This window comes from Physella acuta, unplaced genomic scaffold (genome assembly GCF_028476545.2).
Source record: "Physella acuta isolate Inbredline_101_S28 unplaced genomic scaffold, ASM2847654v3 ptg000166l, whole genome shotgun sequence".
In the NCBI taxonomy this organism is placed as follows: domain Eukaryota; kingdom Metazoa; phylum Mollusca; class Gastropoda; family Physidae; genus Physella; species Physella acuta.
Genome location: NW_026731685.1, coordinates 159231 through 175753, shown reverse-complemented (window position 1 = coordinate 175753; position 16523 = coordinate 159231). Strand labels below are relative to the sequence as shown.

General features: G+C 37.4%; 1 protein-coding gene across 1 annotated transcript; it reads left to right on the top strand.

Moving 5' to 3' along the window:
- Window positions 1-1894: 1894 nt before the first annotated feature.
- Window positions 1895-15625, top strand: LOC131936041 (protein unc-93 homolog A). The gene is made up of 10 exons (XM_059292867.1): window positions 1895-2116; window positions 7160-7343; window positions 7803-7931; window positions 9199-9360; window positions 9571-9741; window positions 10156-10301; window positions 13931-14170; window positions 14531-14666; window positions 14814-14945; window positions 15246-15625. Exons 2-10 carry the CDS (start codon window positions 7169-7171, stop codon window positions 15473-15475), a joined length of 1521 nt encoding a protein of 506 aa, XP_059148850.1. The 5' UTR covers window positions 1895-2116; window positions 7160-7168; the 3' UTR covers window positions 15476-15625.
- The last annotated feature ends 898 nt before the right edge of the window (window positions 15626-16523 follow it).

The following is a 16523-nucleotide window of genomic DNA, read 5'->3' as shown; positions in this document are numbered from 1 at the left end:
GGAACGATCGTTTATCCTCGGTAAGGTCCGGTTAACTCCGAGAAGGTCCGGCTCATTCCCCCGTTTGCACGACCAAATTTTTCTTGCTGTTCACCTGTGATCCAGTACTGAACCTACCTCATCTGTTATCTCTTACTGTCCAGTACTGAACCTACCTCAGCCGTTATCTCTTACTGTCCAGTACTGAACCTACCTCAGCCGTTATCTCTTACTGTCCAGTACTCAACCTACCTCAGCCGTTATCTCTTACTGTCCAGTACTGAACCTACCTCAGCCTTTACTGTCCAGTACTAAACCTACCTCAGCCGTTATCTCTTACTGTCCAGTACTGAACCTACCTCAGCCTTTACTGTCCAGTACTAAACCTACCCCAGCCGTTACTGTCCAGTACTGAACCTACCTCAGCCGTTACTGTCCAGTACTGAACCTACCTCAGCCGTTACTGTCCAGTACTGAACCTACCTCAGCCGTTATCTCTTTGGGTGTCATGCTATGGCCTGTAGCGAAGATTGCCCCAATACCAAACTACGGCTATGTCAGTGATTAAAGGGGAAGTTAGTATCGATCCTTTAGAAAGACATTTGTGTGTGTGTGTGGGGGGGGGGGGGTTATGTAGTATGGAGATTAGACTGCAGTCATTAGAAATGTCAGCTAGTTTAAACATTTATAAATTTACATTACGACCTATAATTTTTTAGCTGAAGGAATGAACATTTAGAGGACAAAAGCAGATGTCTCGAATAATGTAACAAAACAAAGGCGAGTAACATTGTCATGTTACACAGAGAGTTAGATAAGAATGTCGCATATATATATATATATATATATATATATATATATATATATATATATATATATATATATATATATATATATATATATATACAAGACACGTGTCTTAAGCAAGAAACCAGTAGCGGCAGATTTTAAAACATCGAATAAAGTAAACAAAATTTGATATAAATTGAGTCTGGGCAAACACTCCACATATCACAGCATATTTAAACAACTCCATCTCTGTCGATATAAGATCCCATTTTTGCTGGTCTCAGTGGTATCTAGATACAGTAACCAAACGAGACTTATGCAAACGAAACTTGCAGAAAGTGAACAAAATATTTGCCCAGAAGTCCTCCCATCCTGTCACGGTCTGGTAGGTGAAGCAGTGTTTACCAAGGTCGATCGGCAAGTATAGAACGTCAGGTTTAAAATTACCATACGGAATTCCAAGAAAAAAATACGAATGTAAATATAAAGCGCTTCAGACTTGCAAACAGACGGACATGCACACAGAACTAGCCCTACAAATCTCAAAGTGGCTGTTAATATTGCAGCCCATTGTAAACTTGGTATTAAAAACACAGTTGTTACGTCATTTGTAAACTTGGCATTAAAAAAACTTGTTGTTACACTGTAATCCCGTTTGTGGGTGTAAAATTGTCACTGGTAAACAATTGTTGACTTGTCATCTACACCTGTGACAGGTAAACAATTGTTGACTTGTTATATACACCTGTGACAGGTAAACAATTATTGACCTGATGCCGAGAACTGAGCGGACAGGTAAACTTCTATCAAACCAGAAATCTATAACTGTCTTTACAACTCTTATGTTGACTTAAGTGTAGACAAAAAAATAATTTACAGTTGTCTGCCCCTAAATGACACAGCTATTAAAACCATAGCTGTTGTTATCTCCCTTGTCACATGGCAACAAATCTTTGTTCCGTTATCTCGACCAGTCTTAACTCTATTCTGTATTTTTGTTAAACCTGGCCCTTTTAAATTACGTTTTTAATGTTGGAACTCCCTTACCCTCCCCCCCCCCCCCCCCACCCCCCGTGTCCTGACCATCCTCTTCGATCCCCTTATCCGTCACTTGAGGTGTTTTTAAGACGTGCCAAGGCCGATCTTCCACGAATTATCTCGCGAGTTTCCAAAGTTTGTCCAGTTCCGTCAACACTCCGCCAGCAGTTTAAAATCTAGCGTACATCATACCTACTCCTTTATTTACCTGTGGGCCCGCATAGCCCGACAGCAGGCCTGACGAGCGCATTAGTTGGTACAGTGTGTTTGTCTGTGATATTTTATTCAAACTGCGGGAGACCACGACACGGTAAGAAGAAAAATTGTTTTGGAATAATTTTCTAAATATTCACTTTTTAAATTGATTTAAAAACCATTGTTTGTGCCTTTTTACTTATGTTAAAAACTTAATTTGCAACATTATTCATAAAACACATTAAACAAACACATATTTTGTATAACCAACACATGTAAAATTTATCAGTCCAGTAAGATGAACAGAAGACTTCCATTTAAGACATCTTTTTGTTTAGTTACAATTTAGACTAAACATGACCGCATTGTTTCGGTGTTTAGACAATCCTTTTATAATACATGACGGGAAAGGGAGACAATGCTGGCTATTAATTAACTCTAATTTATCGTGTCATGTTTCGTTTTTTACTTGTTGCACATTTAATTAGTTTCTTAGTTTTATTCTACCGTCAACTGCATTAGCTTGTGAGATGAAGGCCCTCCACCAACTGTCGTGAAATAGACTCCCCCCCCCCCTCAATATTAGGTCAACTAACACTAACTGTCGTGAAATAGACCCCCCCCCCCCCCACCACCAATCTTAGGTCAACTAACACTACTAACAGTGAGCATTGAACTTTGAGCACCGTCAAGCAATTACACGGTGTGTGCACACGAGGGACTAATTACACGTCACCAAAGGCAAATGTTAATTACATTCATCAAATACAGGTCGTGACATCAGTCATCTAAAACATGTCGTGACATTAATCAGACACCTAAAACATGTCATGACATCAGACACTTAAAACATGTCATGACATCAGTCATCTAAGACTTGTCATGACATTGATCACTCGCTCATGTAAAAAAAAGACCTAATTAAATAGTCAGAGATCTTGTAATGAGAGCTGTGAATTAGATAAGAGCTGGAGCAGCTGGTTAGATCAAAGAGTCTTCAACAACAAGATAACAGAGCTGGAGCAACAACAAGACAATCGTCCACAGCTGCTGGAGTAGGCTGGTCTTCGTGGTACACGGTAGAGATAAGAGAAGTGTGGTTTTGTTAGAGGGGGGGGGGGGGTGTTCTGGGGGGGGGGGGTCTGGGGGGGTCTGGTTATGTTGGAGGGGGGGGGGGGGTAATTTCTGGTTATGTTGGGAGGTATTGTCTGGTTATGTTAGAGAGGAGTTGTATTGTCTGGTTATCTCACAGAAATTGTATCGGTCCAGTGAGTCCTACATCAGTCCAGTGCTCTACCCTCCATATCCCCTCCCCATGGTGCATGGACCACTTGAACTCTGACCTTGCATATTTTAAAACAACACACCCACTGAGGCAGCAGCACACCAAAGTACAGCAACAACAGATGGCAAATTATTTATGTTTTCCAATCATCGATCCAGCCATTGTCATGTCAAATTAGAGTCGCACCAGGTCTAAATGTGAACACGTCCTACATTCAGCCTCGCCATAGATTTGTTGAGACTGGTCGTGTGGAGATGAAATAAGCAAACTGCTTGCCATTGTTGATGTCGTTGACCAAACCTAGCACTTGTAGATGGACCTTGCTCAGGTGTGGGTCGCAAAGATTTAAATTTTAAAGCACTCCATCTTACACAGTTTACAATTAACATTGGACCCTCTGCTAGGTCAGGAACAGTTAAGAAAGCCTGGGAGAAAGAAGAGATAACAAAGAAGTGGGAGCAATCCACCTGGGCCAAGAAACTAGCTACAGATACAGATACAGCTCAAATGAGAGCTCAACTGTCGTCATCGCCTAATCAACATACAATACGGTCAACATACAAAATAGTCAATATACAATACGGTCAACATACAATATGGTCAAAAACATACAATATGGTCAACATACAATATGGTCAACATACAATATGGTCAAAAAAATACAATATGGGCAATTGAGGAAAGCAGAACACAAAGCCCCAGCCAAGCCCAAGAGGCTTAAAAAGTAGAAGACTAGCAAATCATTATCTAAATTATAACTGACAATCGCATTAAATTTAATTTTAAAAAGTCGGCCCATTGAGGGGCATCAACAGCTAAATACCACATTCCCAGAAGCGCCTCTGCAAACAATGAATTAGGTTCACCAAATCATGACTTGTGCCAACAAGCTAACACTTCACGGGTCAAAGGTTAATTCACCAGACAATACCATTATCACATTCACACGGTTTTTGACCGGGTTACGTTTAGGCTTAGCGGCTAAACTAAGTGTCAGTCGTGTTCCAGCTATATGTTCACTTGAGAAATGTCCAAATTTGATGTTCAACAAGAAAATGTTCGCAGTAAATTAGAAGTAAATAATGGATTGGCTAAAACAAAGTTGATTTAAATAACCTCAAGCAGTGATGATTCGTTCACATTAGGCAGGTGATGGAAGAATTTGAAACTTGTCTCATATAGTGGAAGTTGTCACACATAGTGAAACTTGACTCATATAGGGCTAGAATGTCCTACCCACTCTCAGTATCAACCTGATTCTTTCTATTGTATTTTATGGAGCATAGACTTAGTCCTTCTTGACCGCACAGATGATCGTTAATTCTTGACCGCACAGAGGATCTTTAGTTCTTGACCGCACAGAGGATCGTTAATTCTTGACCGCACAGAGGATCTTTAGTTCTTGACCGCACAGAGGATCTTTAGTTCTTGACCGCACAGAGGATCTTTAGTTCTTGACCGCACAGAGGATCTTTAGTTCTTGACCGCACAGAGGATCTTTAGTTCTTGACCGCACAGAGGATCTTTATGTAAGGGGTGACTGGATGGGGTTGGGAAATACTGTCACAACCCTTTGTGACATTTGTCCCTCTACTGACCACAGGATTTGGTTACCTAATCCACCAAATGTGACATTTGTCCCTCTACTGACCACAGGATTTGGTTACCTAATCCACCAAATGTGACATTTGTCCCTCTACTGACCACAGGCTTTGGTTACCTAATCCACCAAATGTGACATTTGTCCCTCTACTGACCACAGGATTTGGTTACCTAATCCACCAAATGTGACATTTGTCCCTCTACTGACCACAGGCTTTGCGTTACCTAATCCACCAAATGTGACATTTGTCCCTCTACTGACCACAGGCTTTACGTTACCTAATCCACCAAATGTGACATTTGTCCCTCTACTGACAAAGGCTTAGGTTACCTAATCCACCAAATGTGACATATGTCCCTATACTGACCACAGGCTTTGCGTTACCTAATCCATCAAATGTGACATTTGTCCCTCTACTGACCACAGGCTTTGCGTTACCTAATCCACCAAATGTGACATTTGGTCCTCTACTGACCACAGGCTTTGCGTTACCTAATCCACCAAATGTGACATTTGTCCCTCTACTGACCACAGGCTTTGGTTACCTAATCCACCAAATGTGACATTTGTCCCTCTACTGACCACAGGCTTTGCGTTACTTAATCCACCAAAATTGACTGACGTAAAGCAGACGATTGCGGTTCCACGTCTGGAAGTAGCAAAAGAAAGCGTGGAGCCAGTATTCGAACCCACGCCCGCTGACGTCTGTTATCATTCGATTGGTTGAATCTATGGACACTCAAACCTTATCTGGTCTTCCGCGTCGGTCACGTGGTCGTTAGATCTATATTTAGCTTATCCAAGCGGTTACCTGTGATTAGAAGAAACGGATCTAGAAAACCAACCCAAAGATCTACAGGTAACCTGACCATATATCAGCCTACACCCTGTTTTGAAGTAAAGCGACTGTGGGGTTGGTGGGGATGGGGGGGGGGGGGGGTTAAAGGTGAAGGCCGTGACGTCAAGATTATTACACTGTACACGTTAAAAAATTTACCTGTTGTTTACAGCCTTTACAATAGCTTTTACACACCATGAATGTAAACAGCATGAATGTAAACATCATGAATGTACACACCATGAATGTACACACCATGAATGTAAACACAATGAATGTAAACACCATGAATGTAAACAGCATGGGGTGTGTTTAATGCATTGTCGATGATGAGATATGTGTCACATAAGAAAAACTCTATTTTAGAATCTTTAATGACAGTAAAAAAAATTAACTACTCGAAACAATCAAGTTATTGAACTCGAAAGTCTAGAGTACCGTGTTTAGGTCAGTAGGATGTCACTGAGTCCACCTAGCTCTTGGGGGTACCCAACTCACGTTGTAACTTAGAATCATGATCGTCTCAATATATGTAACTAAAAATAATGATTTTCTCAATAGGCCCTATGTAAAAGTTTAGTTTTGAGATTGACAAAATTCACGTGAATATTTCTCTCTATTTGTAGAGCAATAATACAAACAAACGCGAGAGTTGACCTACTTAGACATATCTTCTTGTCAGAAATGTCTATTTACGTTCTGTAATCCGACACTTGTTACAATATTAGCTGAGTTGTCCTCTCAAAATTAACATAATATATGCTGCCAATATCGCACCTTTTACAACGATTAAAGTTTAATATCAAACAAGACGCTTTTTTGAAATCAACTGAAATTGTACTTTGTGATGAATTTTCTCAATTACCTGATCACAAAATGCAGTTTGTGTGCTTTAAAAAACTGCCGACCATTTGATAAATACATTTTTAAAAACATCTCCTGTCGAGTACAGTCAGTATTTGATCAGTATTTGTTAATTATTTTAACAAAAAGAGGTAACTCTTTTTAGTTATAACAGTATTCATTTATTGGGTTGTCTTTCTTTTTTCTTTAGCATAGCATCAATATCGTAGTAACACCTGTTGGGATAGTTCACTGCTCCTGAAATATTTTTTAATAATCATGCACACAATTTTTGTTAGTCTTCAGGAAATAAAACTTTAAAAGGGAAACGATTAGCGCAAATTTACAGTGGGAGTAGAATTAATTTTTTAAATATAAAAAACGTTTTAATAACAAGCTTTTATGTAATAATGCACTAAAAAAAGTAGAAAATAAATGATTTTGTTTAAATCTATAAGTTGACCGCACTTAGGGTTTGTCTGAAGTGATAGTGGGTTGAAGATATTTTGTATAATCGCAGTCAGCAAACTATAAAAGGTTTTAAAATCTAATTAACCTAGTTTCTAATTAATTAGTCTAAAAATTTCAGAGCCCAGAGATGGACGAAGACTCCCCGACCCACACGGACAAGCCCTCCCCGACCCACACGGACAAACCCTCCCCACTTGAGATGGTGGACGTCAACCTTCACAACTCATCCAAAGATGGACACAGCAATGGCAAGGTCAAGGATGATGAGGTCACAAGCAAAAAAGTTTCCCCAGAAGCGCAAGGTACAGCATTGTATTAGAAGTGTTACACTTGGATGTACTGACTCGAACAATTGCGTAGACTTGAAGTAACATTTGGGTGAATTCACTCTAAAAAATGTGTACACTTAATGTAACATTTGGATACATTGACTTAAAGATTGTGTAGCCTTAATGTAACATTTGGATGAGTTGACTCTAAAATTGTGTACAACTAAATATAACATTGTGTAAACTTGTGGCACAAAGAAAGGACCAGCAGCATCTGAAAGTTCACCAGTGTAGGCTGTTGTTTCCATCAATCTTTACAATTCATGAAAGTTATAAGCGCTAGAATAAATGATGGGAAAACATAATGGATCCTAGCAGTTCGCGGTGTAAACTTGAAGACATTATCTCCCCCTCTTTCTGTAAATTATATAGTTTAATTATTGTTACTTTTTTGTTGAAAATTAACAGAAATAATATTTATTGTTATTTTAGATTACAAGCCATTTATGGGCATGAAGCAGATCCTAAAGAACGTTTTTGTTGTTAGTCTGGCCTTCACCTTCCTCTTTACGGCCTTCAACTCTATGGCGAACCTGCAGACCAGTTTGAACAAAGAGGACGGTAAGGCTCCAATATTTTCTGTAGCTCTTTGAACAGATTTTATCAGGAGAAAAATACAACTCGCTGGTGTTAAATTTTAATTGAAGAAAAAGCGTAACGATGGTGCTACGTCAACAGGTTTTGGAAATTAGATTTAAAAAAAGAAAAATTCCACGAATATATATATGTACTTTTATATATAGGCCCTATATATACGAAAGTGTGTGAGTGTGTGTATGTGTTTGTATTACTACATCTTTGTTCCAATTTCCAATAAACAAGATTAGAATACTCCTAGCAAGGTAAGTTTCTGCGGGGAAAAAAAAATTCAATTTCGATCCCCCTGAATTGAATTTTGAATAATCAGAGGAATTAACCATGCTTAGATTATTTTGCAAAAATATTAACTTGGTTGTTTCCCTTTGTCCATAAAAAAAATTCTGTCGAAAACTGCGATAAGCCTATAGTTCTAAAAAATAATTTAATAATGTTTGTTTCACTGTGTGTGTTTTTTATTTATTACTCAGTCTTTGGGAAGTTGTTGAGAATACTTATTGGGAGGTTTCTTAAAAAAATGTTTACAAAGGGGCGGCGTTTTCACTAAATCGCCCCGGGCTCCCTCGTGAGCACTTACGCTTGTTTTAAAGAGTACGATACATTAAGGATACGTTTAAAAAATCGAATCTAGTGCGTCAGCTGGGGGTCGGGTGACCAGCAACAACCCGAGTCCCCCCTGTGGCACATGCCTACATCCGTTTAATCAAACCAAACTAGGGGCCGTATTGGTGCTCCTGCGTTAGTGGCTTCCGAGAGCATAAGTGTTCTAACTCTCTATATAAACGAGGGTGATTAACTTACAGTCAAGGCTTTTATACAGCACCCCCTGGGGCGTCTGGCGGTAGCGGGAACGTCATTGTTTACATTTAATGAAAACAAGTTGACGCGTCTAAATGCGTTAACGCATTAATGACATCTTCATACAATATTGCGTTAGCCCGCGGATCAGGTACGCTAGTAATAAATAAATAGTTTCGTTTTAATCTAATATATTTGTATAAACCTATTTATATAAAAGAATATTTGATCTTAAATAATTTTTAAAACGTTTCGTTTGAATGCGCTATCATTATATATATATATATATATATATATATATATATATATATATATATATATATATATATGTAAGTACAATGTTGTATTTGTTACAATATATAGGTCTAGTTCTGAATGTAATTTGACTTTTCCAAAGTTTCACCGCATTTTGTGTACTGTTACTTCTTTTCAGGTGTTGGAGCTTGGAGCTTGTCCACGATTTATGTCAGTTTAATTGTTTCCTGCATGTTCCTGCCCAATTTTATCATTTCTAGATTGGGCTGCAAGTGGACGATACCGATCTCAATGGTTGGATATATTCTATACATGTGTGCTAATTTTTATGCTGTCAAAGGTAACGTATTTTTTCTCCAAAAAAAATCAATTTGAATTTGTTTAAATTATAAGATTAAGATAAATGAAATTGTAACGACAGATCAACATAAAACATTTAGTCCTACTAAAATATTTCAAAGGGAAAAATTATCTTCAAGTACATAATTGAGTTTATTTTTATAAAAATGAAATTAAAATAGTTGTCAAATGTTGGTTTTGTTGTGTGCAGGAACTATGATCCCAGCCTCCATTATCCTCGGCCTTGGAGCGGCTCCACTTTGGTCTGCCAAGTGCACGTATCTGACACAGCTGGGTGTCTGGTATGCCAAATTGACAAAACAAGACCAAGATGGAATCATCAACACGTTTTTTGGCTTCTTTTTTCTCTTTTTTCAGACTTGTGAGCAAACTTTAAAAACAAAATTTAGTTTTTGATATAGATCTAGGTCTAGATCGACTAGAGTAACGTGTGTAGAACAAGCTACATACACCATAAAAGTATGGATAACCCCACCAATACTAAAATCTAGAGCTAGAACACTGACTTTTTTAACTAAAATATACTAGAAAAAAATGTGAATAGAGCTTTGTTTGTTATAGGAAACAGGGAAACTATCAAACTATGTTACAATTATTATATTTTTTAACCTCGGAAAAATTATGTCAGGTGGAAGAAGGGAAGGGCGTTCAAGTGGGTTTAAAAAAATAGATTTTTAATACTTGCAATTTACATGAGAACAGTAACTGTTATTAAAAAAATAATTCATGCACTTAGTAGGCCTAATTAATTAGTAATTAATTTTGTCTACTCCAGCCCAGATTTGGGGTAACCTCATCTCCTCCCTGGTGTTCACGCCAGATAAAAGTAATGGGACAGAAACCAAACAATGTGGGGCCAGTTTCTGTCCTGAGGTTGCCACAACTAACGGATCGGATAACTTTTCACAGACATCAGACAAGGTAGGTTCAGATAACTTTTCACAGACATCAGACAAGGTAGGTTCAGATAACTTTTCACAGACATCAGACAAGGTAGGTTCAGATAACTTTTCACATACATCAGACAAGGTAGGTTCAGATAACTTTTCACAGACATCAGACAAGGTAGGTTCAGATAACTTTTCACAGACATCAGACAAGGTAGGTTCAGATAACTTTTCACAGACATCAGACAAGGTAGGTTCAGATAACTTTTCACAGACATCAGACAAGGTAGGTTCAGATAACTTTTCACATACATCAGACAAGGTAGGTTCAGATAACTTTTCACAGACAAAGTAGGTTCAGATAACTTTTCACAGACAATAGACAAGGTAGGTTCAGATAACTTTTCACAGACAACAGACAAGGTAGGTTCAGATAACTTTTCACATTTATCAGACAAGGTAGGTTCAGATAACTTTTCACAGACATCAGACAAGGTAGGTTCAGATAACTTTTCACAGACATCAGACAAGGTAGGTTCAGATAACTTTTCACAGACATCAGACAAGGTAGGTTCAGATAACTTTTCACAGACATCAGACAAGGTAGGTTCAGATAGCTTTTCACAGACATCAGACAAGGTAGGTTCAGATAGCTTTTCATAGACAAGGTAGGTTCAGATAACTTTTCACAGACATCAGACAAGGTAGGTTCAGATAACTTTTCACAGACATCAGACAAGGTAGGTTCAGATAACTTTTCACAGACATCAGACAAGGTAGGTTCAGATAGCTTTTCACAGACATCAGACAAGGTAGGTTCAGATAGCTTTTCATAGACAAGGTAGGTTCAGATAACTTTTCACAGACATCAGACAAGGTAGGTTCAGATAACTTTTCACAGACATCAGACAAGGTAGGTTCAGATAACTTTTCACAGACAACAGACAAGGTAGGTTCAGATAACTTTTCACAGACAAGGTAGGTTCAGATAACTTTTCACAGACATCAGACAAGGTAGGTTCAGATAACTTTTCACAGACATCTGACAAGGTAGGTTCAGATAGCTTTTCACAGACATCAGACAAGGTAGGTTCAGATAGCTTTTCATAGACAAGGTAGGTTCAGATAACTTTTCACAGACATCAGACAAGGTAGGTTCAGATAACTTTTCACAGACATCAGACAAGGTAGGATCAGATAACTTTTCACAGACATCTGACAAGGTAGGTTCAGATAACTTTTCACAGACATCAGACAAGGTAGGTTCAGATAACTTTTCACAGACATCAGACAAGGTAGGTTCAGATAACTTTTCAGACATCAGACATGGTAGGTTCAGATAACTTTTCACAGACATCAGACAAGGTAGGTTCAGATAACTTTTCAGACATCAGACATGGTAGGTTCAGATAACTTTTCACAGACATCAGACAAGGTAGGTTCAGATAACTTTTCACAGACATCAGACAAGGTAGGTTCAGATAACTTTTCACAGACATCAGACAAGGTAGGTTCAGATAGCTTTTCACAGACATCAGACAAGGTAGGTTCAGATAGCTTTTCACAGACATCAGACAAGGTAGGTTCAGATAACTTTTCACAGACATCTGACAAGGTAGGTTCAGATAACTTTTCACAGGCATCAGACAAGGTAGGTTCAGATAACTTTTCACAGACATCAGACAAGGTAGGTTCAGATAACTTTTCACAGACATCTGACAAGGTAGGTTCAGATAACTTTTCACAGGCATCAGACAAGGTAGGTTCAGATAACTTTTCACAGACATCAGACAAGGTAGGTTCAGATAACTTTTCACAGACATCTGACAAGGTAGGTTCAGATAACTTTTTACAGACATCAGACAAGGTAGGTTCAGAAAACTTTTCACAGACAACAGACAAGGTAGGTTCAGATAACTTTTCACAGACATCAGACAAGGTAGGTTGAGATAACTTTTCACAGACAACAGACAAGGTAGGTTCAGATAAATTTTCACAGACAACAGACAAGGTAGGTTCAGATAACTTTTCACAGACAATAGACAAGGTAGGTTCAGATAACTTTTCACAGACAACAGACAAGGTAGGTTCAGATAACTTTTCACAGACAAGGTAGGTTCAGATAACTTTTCACAGACAAGGTATGTTGAGATAACTTTTCACAGACAACAGACAAAGGTAGGTTCAGATAACTTTTCATAGACATCTGACAAGGTAGGTTCAGATAACTTTTCACAGACATCAGACAAGGTAGGTTCAGATAACTTTTCACAGACATCTGACAAGGTAGGTTTAGATAACTTTTCACAGACAACAGACAAGGTAGGTTCAGATAACTTTTCACAGACATCAGACAAGGTAGGTTCAGATAACTTTTCACAGACATCTGACAAGGTAGGTTCAGATAACTTTTCACAGGCATCAGACAAGGTAGGTTCAGATAACTTTTCACAGACATCAGACAAGGTAGGTTCAGATAAATTTTCACAGACATCTGACAAGGTAGGTTCAGATAACTTTTCACAGACATCAGACAAGGTAGGTTCAGATAACTTTTCACAGACATCTGACAAGGTAGGTTCAGATAACTTTTCATAGACATCAGACAAGGTAGGTTCAGATAACTTTTCACAGACATCAGACAAGGTAGGTTCAGATAACTTTTCACAGACAACAGACAAGGTAGGTTCAGATAACTTTTCACAGACATCAGACAAGGTAGGTTCAGATAACTTTTCACATACAAGGTAGGTTCAGATAACTTTTCACAGACAAGGTAGGTTCAGATAACTTTTCACAGACAAGGTAGGTTCAGATAACTTTTCACAGACAAGGTAGGTTCAGATAACTTTTCACAGACATCAGACAAGGTAGGTTCAGATAACTTTTCACAGACAAGGTAGGTTCAGATAACTTTTCACAGACATCAGACAAGGTAGGTTCAGATAACTTTTCACAGACATCAGACAAGGTAGGTTGAGATAACTTTTCACAGACATCAGACAAGGTAGGTTGAGATAACTTTTCACAGACAACAGACAAGGTAGGTTCAGATAACTTTTCACAGACAAGGTAGGTTGAGATAACTTTTCACAGACATCAGACAAGGTAGGTTGAGATAACTTTTCACAGACAACAGACAAGGTAGGTTCAGATAACTTTTCACAGACAAGGTAGGTTGAGATAACTTTTCACAGACATCAGACAAGGTAGGTTCAGATAACTTTTCACAGACATCAGACAAGGTAGGTTCAGATAACTTTTCACAGACAATAGACAAGGTAGGTTTAGATAACTTTTCACAGACATCAGACAAGGTAGGTTCAGATAACTTTTCACAGACATCAGACAAGGTAGGTTCAGATAACTTTTCACAGACAACAGACAAGGTAGGTTCAGATAACTTTTCACAGACAACAGACAAGGTAGGTTCAGATAACTTTTCACAGACAATAGACAAGGTAGGTTCAGATAACTTTTCACAGACAAGGTAGGTTTAGATAACTTTTTAGACATCAGATAGGTAGGTTCAGATAACTTTTCAGACATCAGATAGGTAGGTTCAGATAACTTTTCAGACATCAGATAGGTAGGTTCAGATAACTGTAAATAGACATGCCAGATTTGAAACACAGTGCTAAAGAAATGTGTCTTGATCTCCAGGTGTACACTGTCTGTGGAATTTACCTGGCGTCTGCTGTCATTGCTGTCATCATTGTGTCCATCTTTCTGGACCGGATAGTCCTGGATAAAGAGACAAGTGAAGAGGACAGAAAACTGAGCCCCAAACTTTTGATCTCCACCTTCCGCCATCTGTTCAGTTCACCCTTGCAAGCCATGCTCATCCCCATCACTATCTACAGTGGAGTGGAGCAGGCATTCATGGGAGGGGATTTTACAAAGGTATTTACACAATCATTAACACAATCATTTTTAGCAGGGGATTTTACAAAGGTATTTACACAATCATTCACAGGAAGTGGTTTTAATATGGTACTCACACAATCATTCATTGAACATTAATAACTTCTTTTTGATTATTATTATATTAAATTATTATAGTTTACCAGTTTTATTTTGTAACACAATTTTAATGGTTAATAGCTTAAAATGTGTAGTTGCTAACATAACAAATGCCTATGGTTAAAGTATGTTTTTATTTTTTTTTAATAGAAAAACATTTTTTGATTAGTTAAAAGAAATTATTATCAATAGCTAATTATTTGTCCACCACTTGTTTTAATGTGTAATTCTGTCCCTTAGGCCTATATCAGCTGTACCCTGGGTATTTGGAACCTTGGCTACGTTATGATATGTTACGGTGTTGCTGATGCCCTTTGCTCTATTCTCTTTGGTCGTCTGGTTGTTTATATTGGTCACATCCCATTTTTTATCTTCGGTGAGCTTTTTTCTTTCCAAAAATGTTTAAATGTAACATTTAAATGTGTAGAAAATAATTTTTCTCTGTGTAGATCTTCACTTTGTTTTGCATTTAAAAACAAAATATAAAAAGTATAAACCACCAAATATATTCTGTCATCCCCAGCTTTCATAAATCACGGAGCTTTGCAGATTGCGTTTTTATTGTGGAGTCCCCAGGAAGGACAAGAAGTGATCTTTTATGTTTGTGCTGCATTGTGGGGTATGGGGGATGCTGTGATACAGACACAGCTCAATGGTAAGTTCTTACTTCAGGAAATATCAGGAAATAATCTGACAAATGATGTATAAAGGTGTCTGGTTGTTAGATTATGTATGATTAAAAAAAGTTAACAATTTAAGTTTTATTTTTCAAGAAAAAGCTAATTTAACATTTAAAAGTTTGAAATTTTCTGTGTGTTAAGAACTGGATTAGGTTTACTTGACTCTTTGAAATCAATAGGAATTTGAAATGTGTGCATGAATGTAAATCAAAAAAATGTTATACATAGTGATTTAATTACAGTAGGGCTCAACAAATGATTTAATTTTTTTTCAGCACTTTATGGTCATTTATTTTCGGACAAAGCTGAGGCAGGTTTCGCTAACTACCGCTTGTGGGAGTCGTTGGGTTTTGCAGTGACATACGCCTACAATGATTATCTGTGCACAGACACAAAACTGTATGTGTGTTTGGGTGTTCTAGGCACATCTGTCATTTGTTATTTTATTGTTGAACTCATGTCATGGCGAGCAAAGAAAACCAGTTTAGATATAACAAAACAGTGATTCTCATAATGTGCAACAAATATATTCAAATCAATTCTTTATGGGTAAATATTCTTGGTTAAATATTGGTCTGAATTTTATTAAAAAAAAATATTTTAAGTAAATCATATAACATTTTTTTAAGTCGTGAAGAATGCAATGCTTGTCTAAAATGTGGGTAATCTATCGTTTTGGGTACGTAAAATCGCCCGCGACTAGTAATGTGAAAAACAGGTGACTCCTTAAATTTTAATAATTATTTCACATTTTGAGGAGGATTTATGTTTTGAAAAATACAAAAATGTTTCCTTCTTTCATTTATGTACCTGTTTTTAAACAATTGAATTAAAACTTTTCAGTAATAAATGAAGACTAGCGATGTTTCCAACAGATGCAACCATGCTCATTTACTATAGCAGCCATCTTGTTTAAGTTTTTTTTTATAGCGGATATAGCGCGAGACAGGCGGAAGTCACTCTATTTTACAAATGGCTGCTGTTTATATAGCAAATCTTGCTCGCAAACACTGCTGTTTAAAGTTAATTTCTGGCATATATTGATATATCTAGCCATTGATTTAGGTTTATTATTCATTTATCTATAATATTTGACACAAATATATCACAATATACTTCTACTAAAGCCTTGACAATGAGGTAACTTTTTCGTACATTAATAGCCGCGGGCGATTTTACGTACCCAAAACGATAGATTACCAAAATGTGTAATGTCTAATTAAAAAATCACAACACGTGTGGTTTTATAAGCTTCTCTATTTTAAAATCATCTCAAAACTTTAATGGACTAACAAGCAGAAAGCATTTATTTCATATGGCCTGAATGGGAGATTTTTCTAAAAAAGTTTTTTAAAATCTAAGTAAATGAAAGAATGAAAGCAGAAAAAAATGTTATCAGATGCCAGTAAGGATAGGCTTACTGTAATGAAAACAAGAATATATTTAATGTTTCTTTTGATGGTTGATGGTGAAGGCTTTATAACTGGTAAAAATGAAGTTTTGAAAAAGTAAAAAAAAAAATGTATCTGTCTCATTGATAAGCTTAAGTTAAT

Coding starts and splice junctions, on each gene's coding strand:
- LOC131936041 (XM_059292867.1), top strand. CDS start 7,169: ATGGACGAAGACTCCCCGACCCACACGGACAAGCCCTCCCCGACCCAC. Junction 9,742..10,155: donor TTTTCTCTTTTTTCAGACTT/GTGAGCAAACTT, acceptor TGTCTACTCCAG/CCCAGATTTGGGGTAACCTC. Junction 14,946..15,245: donor GATACAGACACAGCTCAATG/GTAAGTTCTTAC, acceptor ATTTTTTTTCAG/CACTTTATGGTCATTTATTT.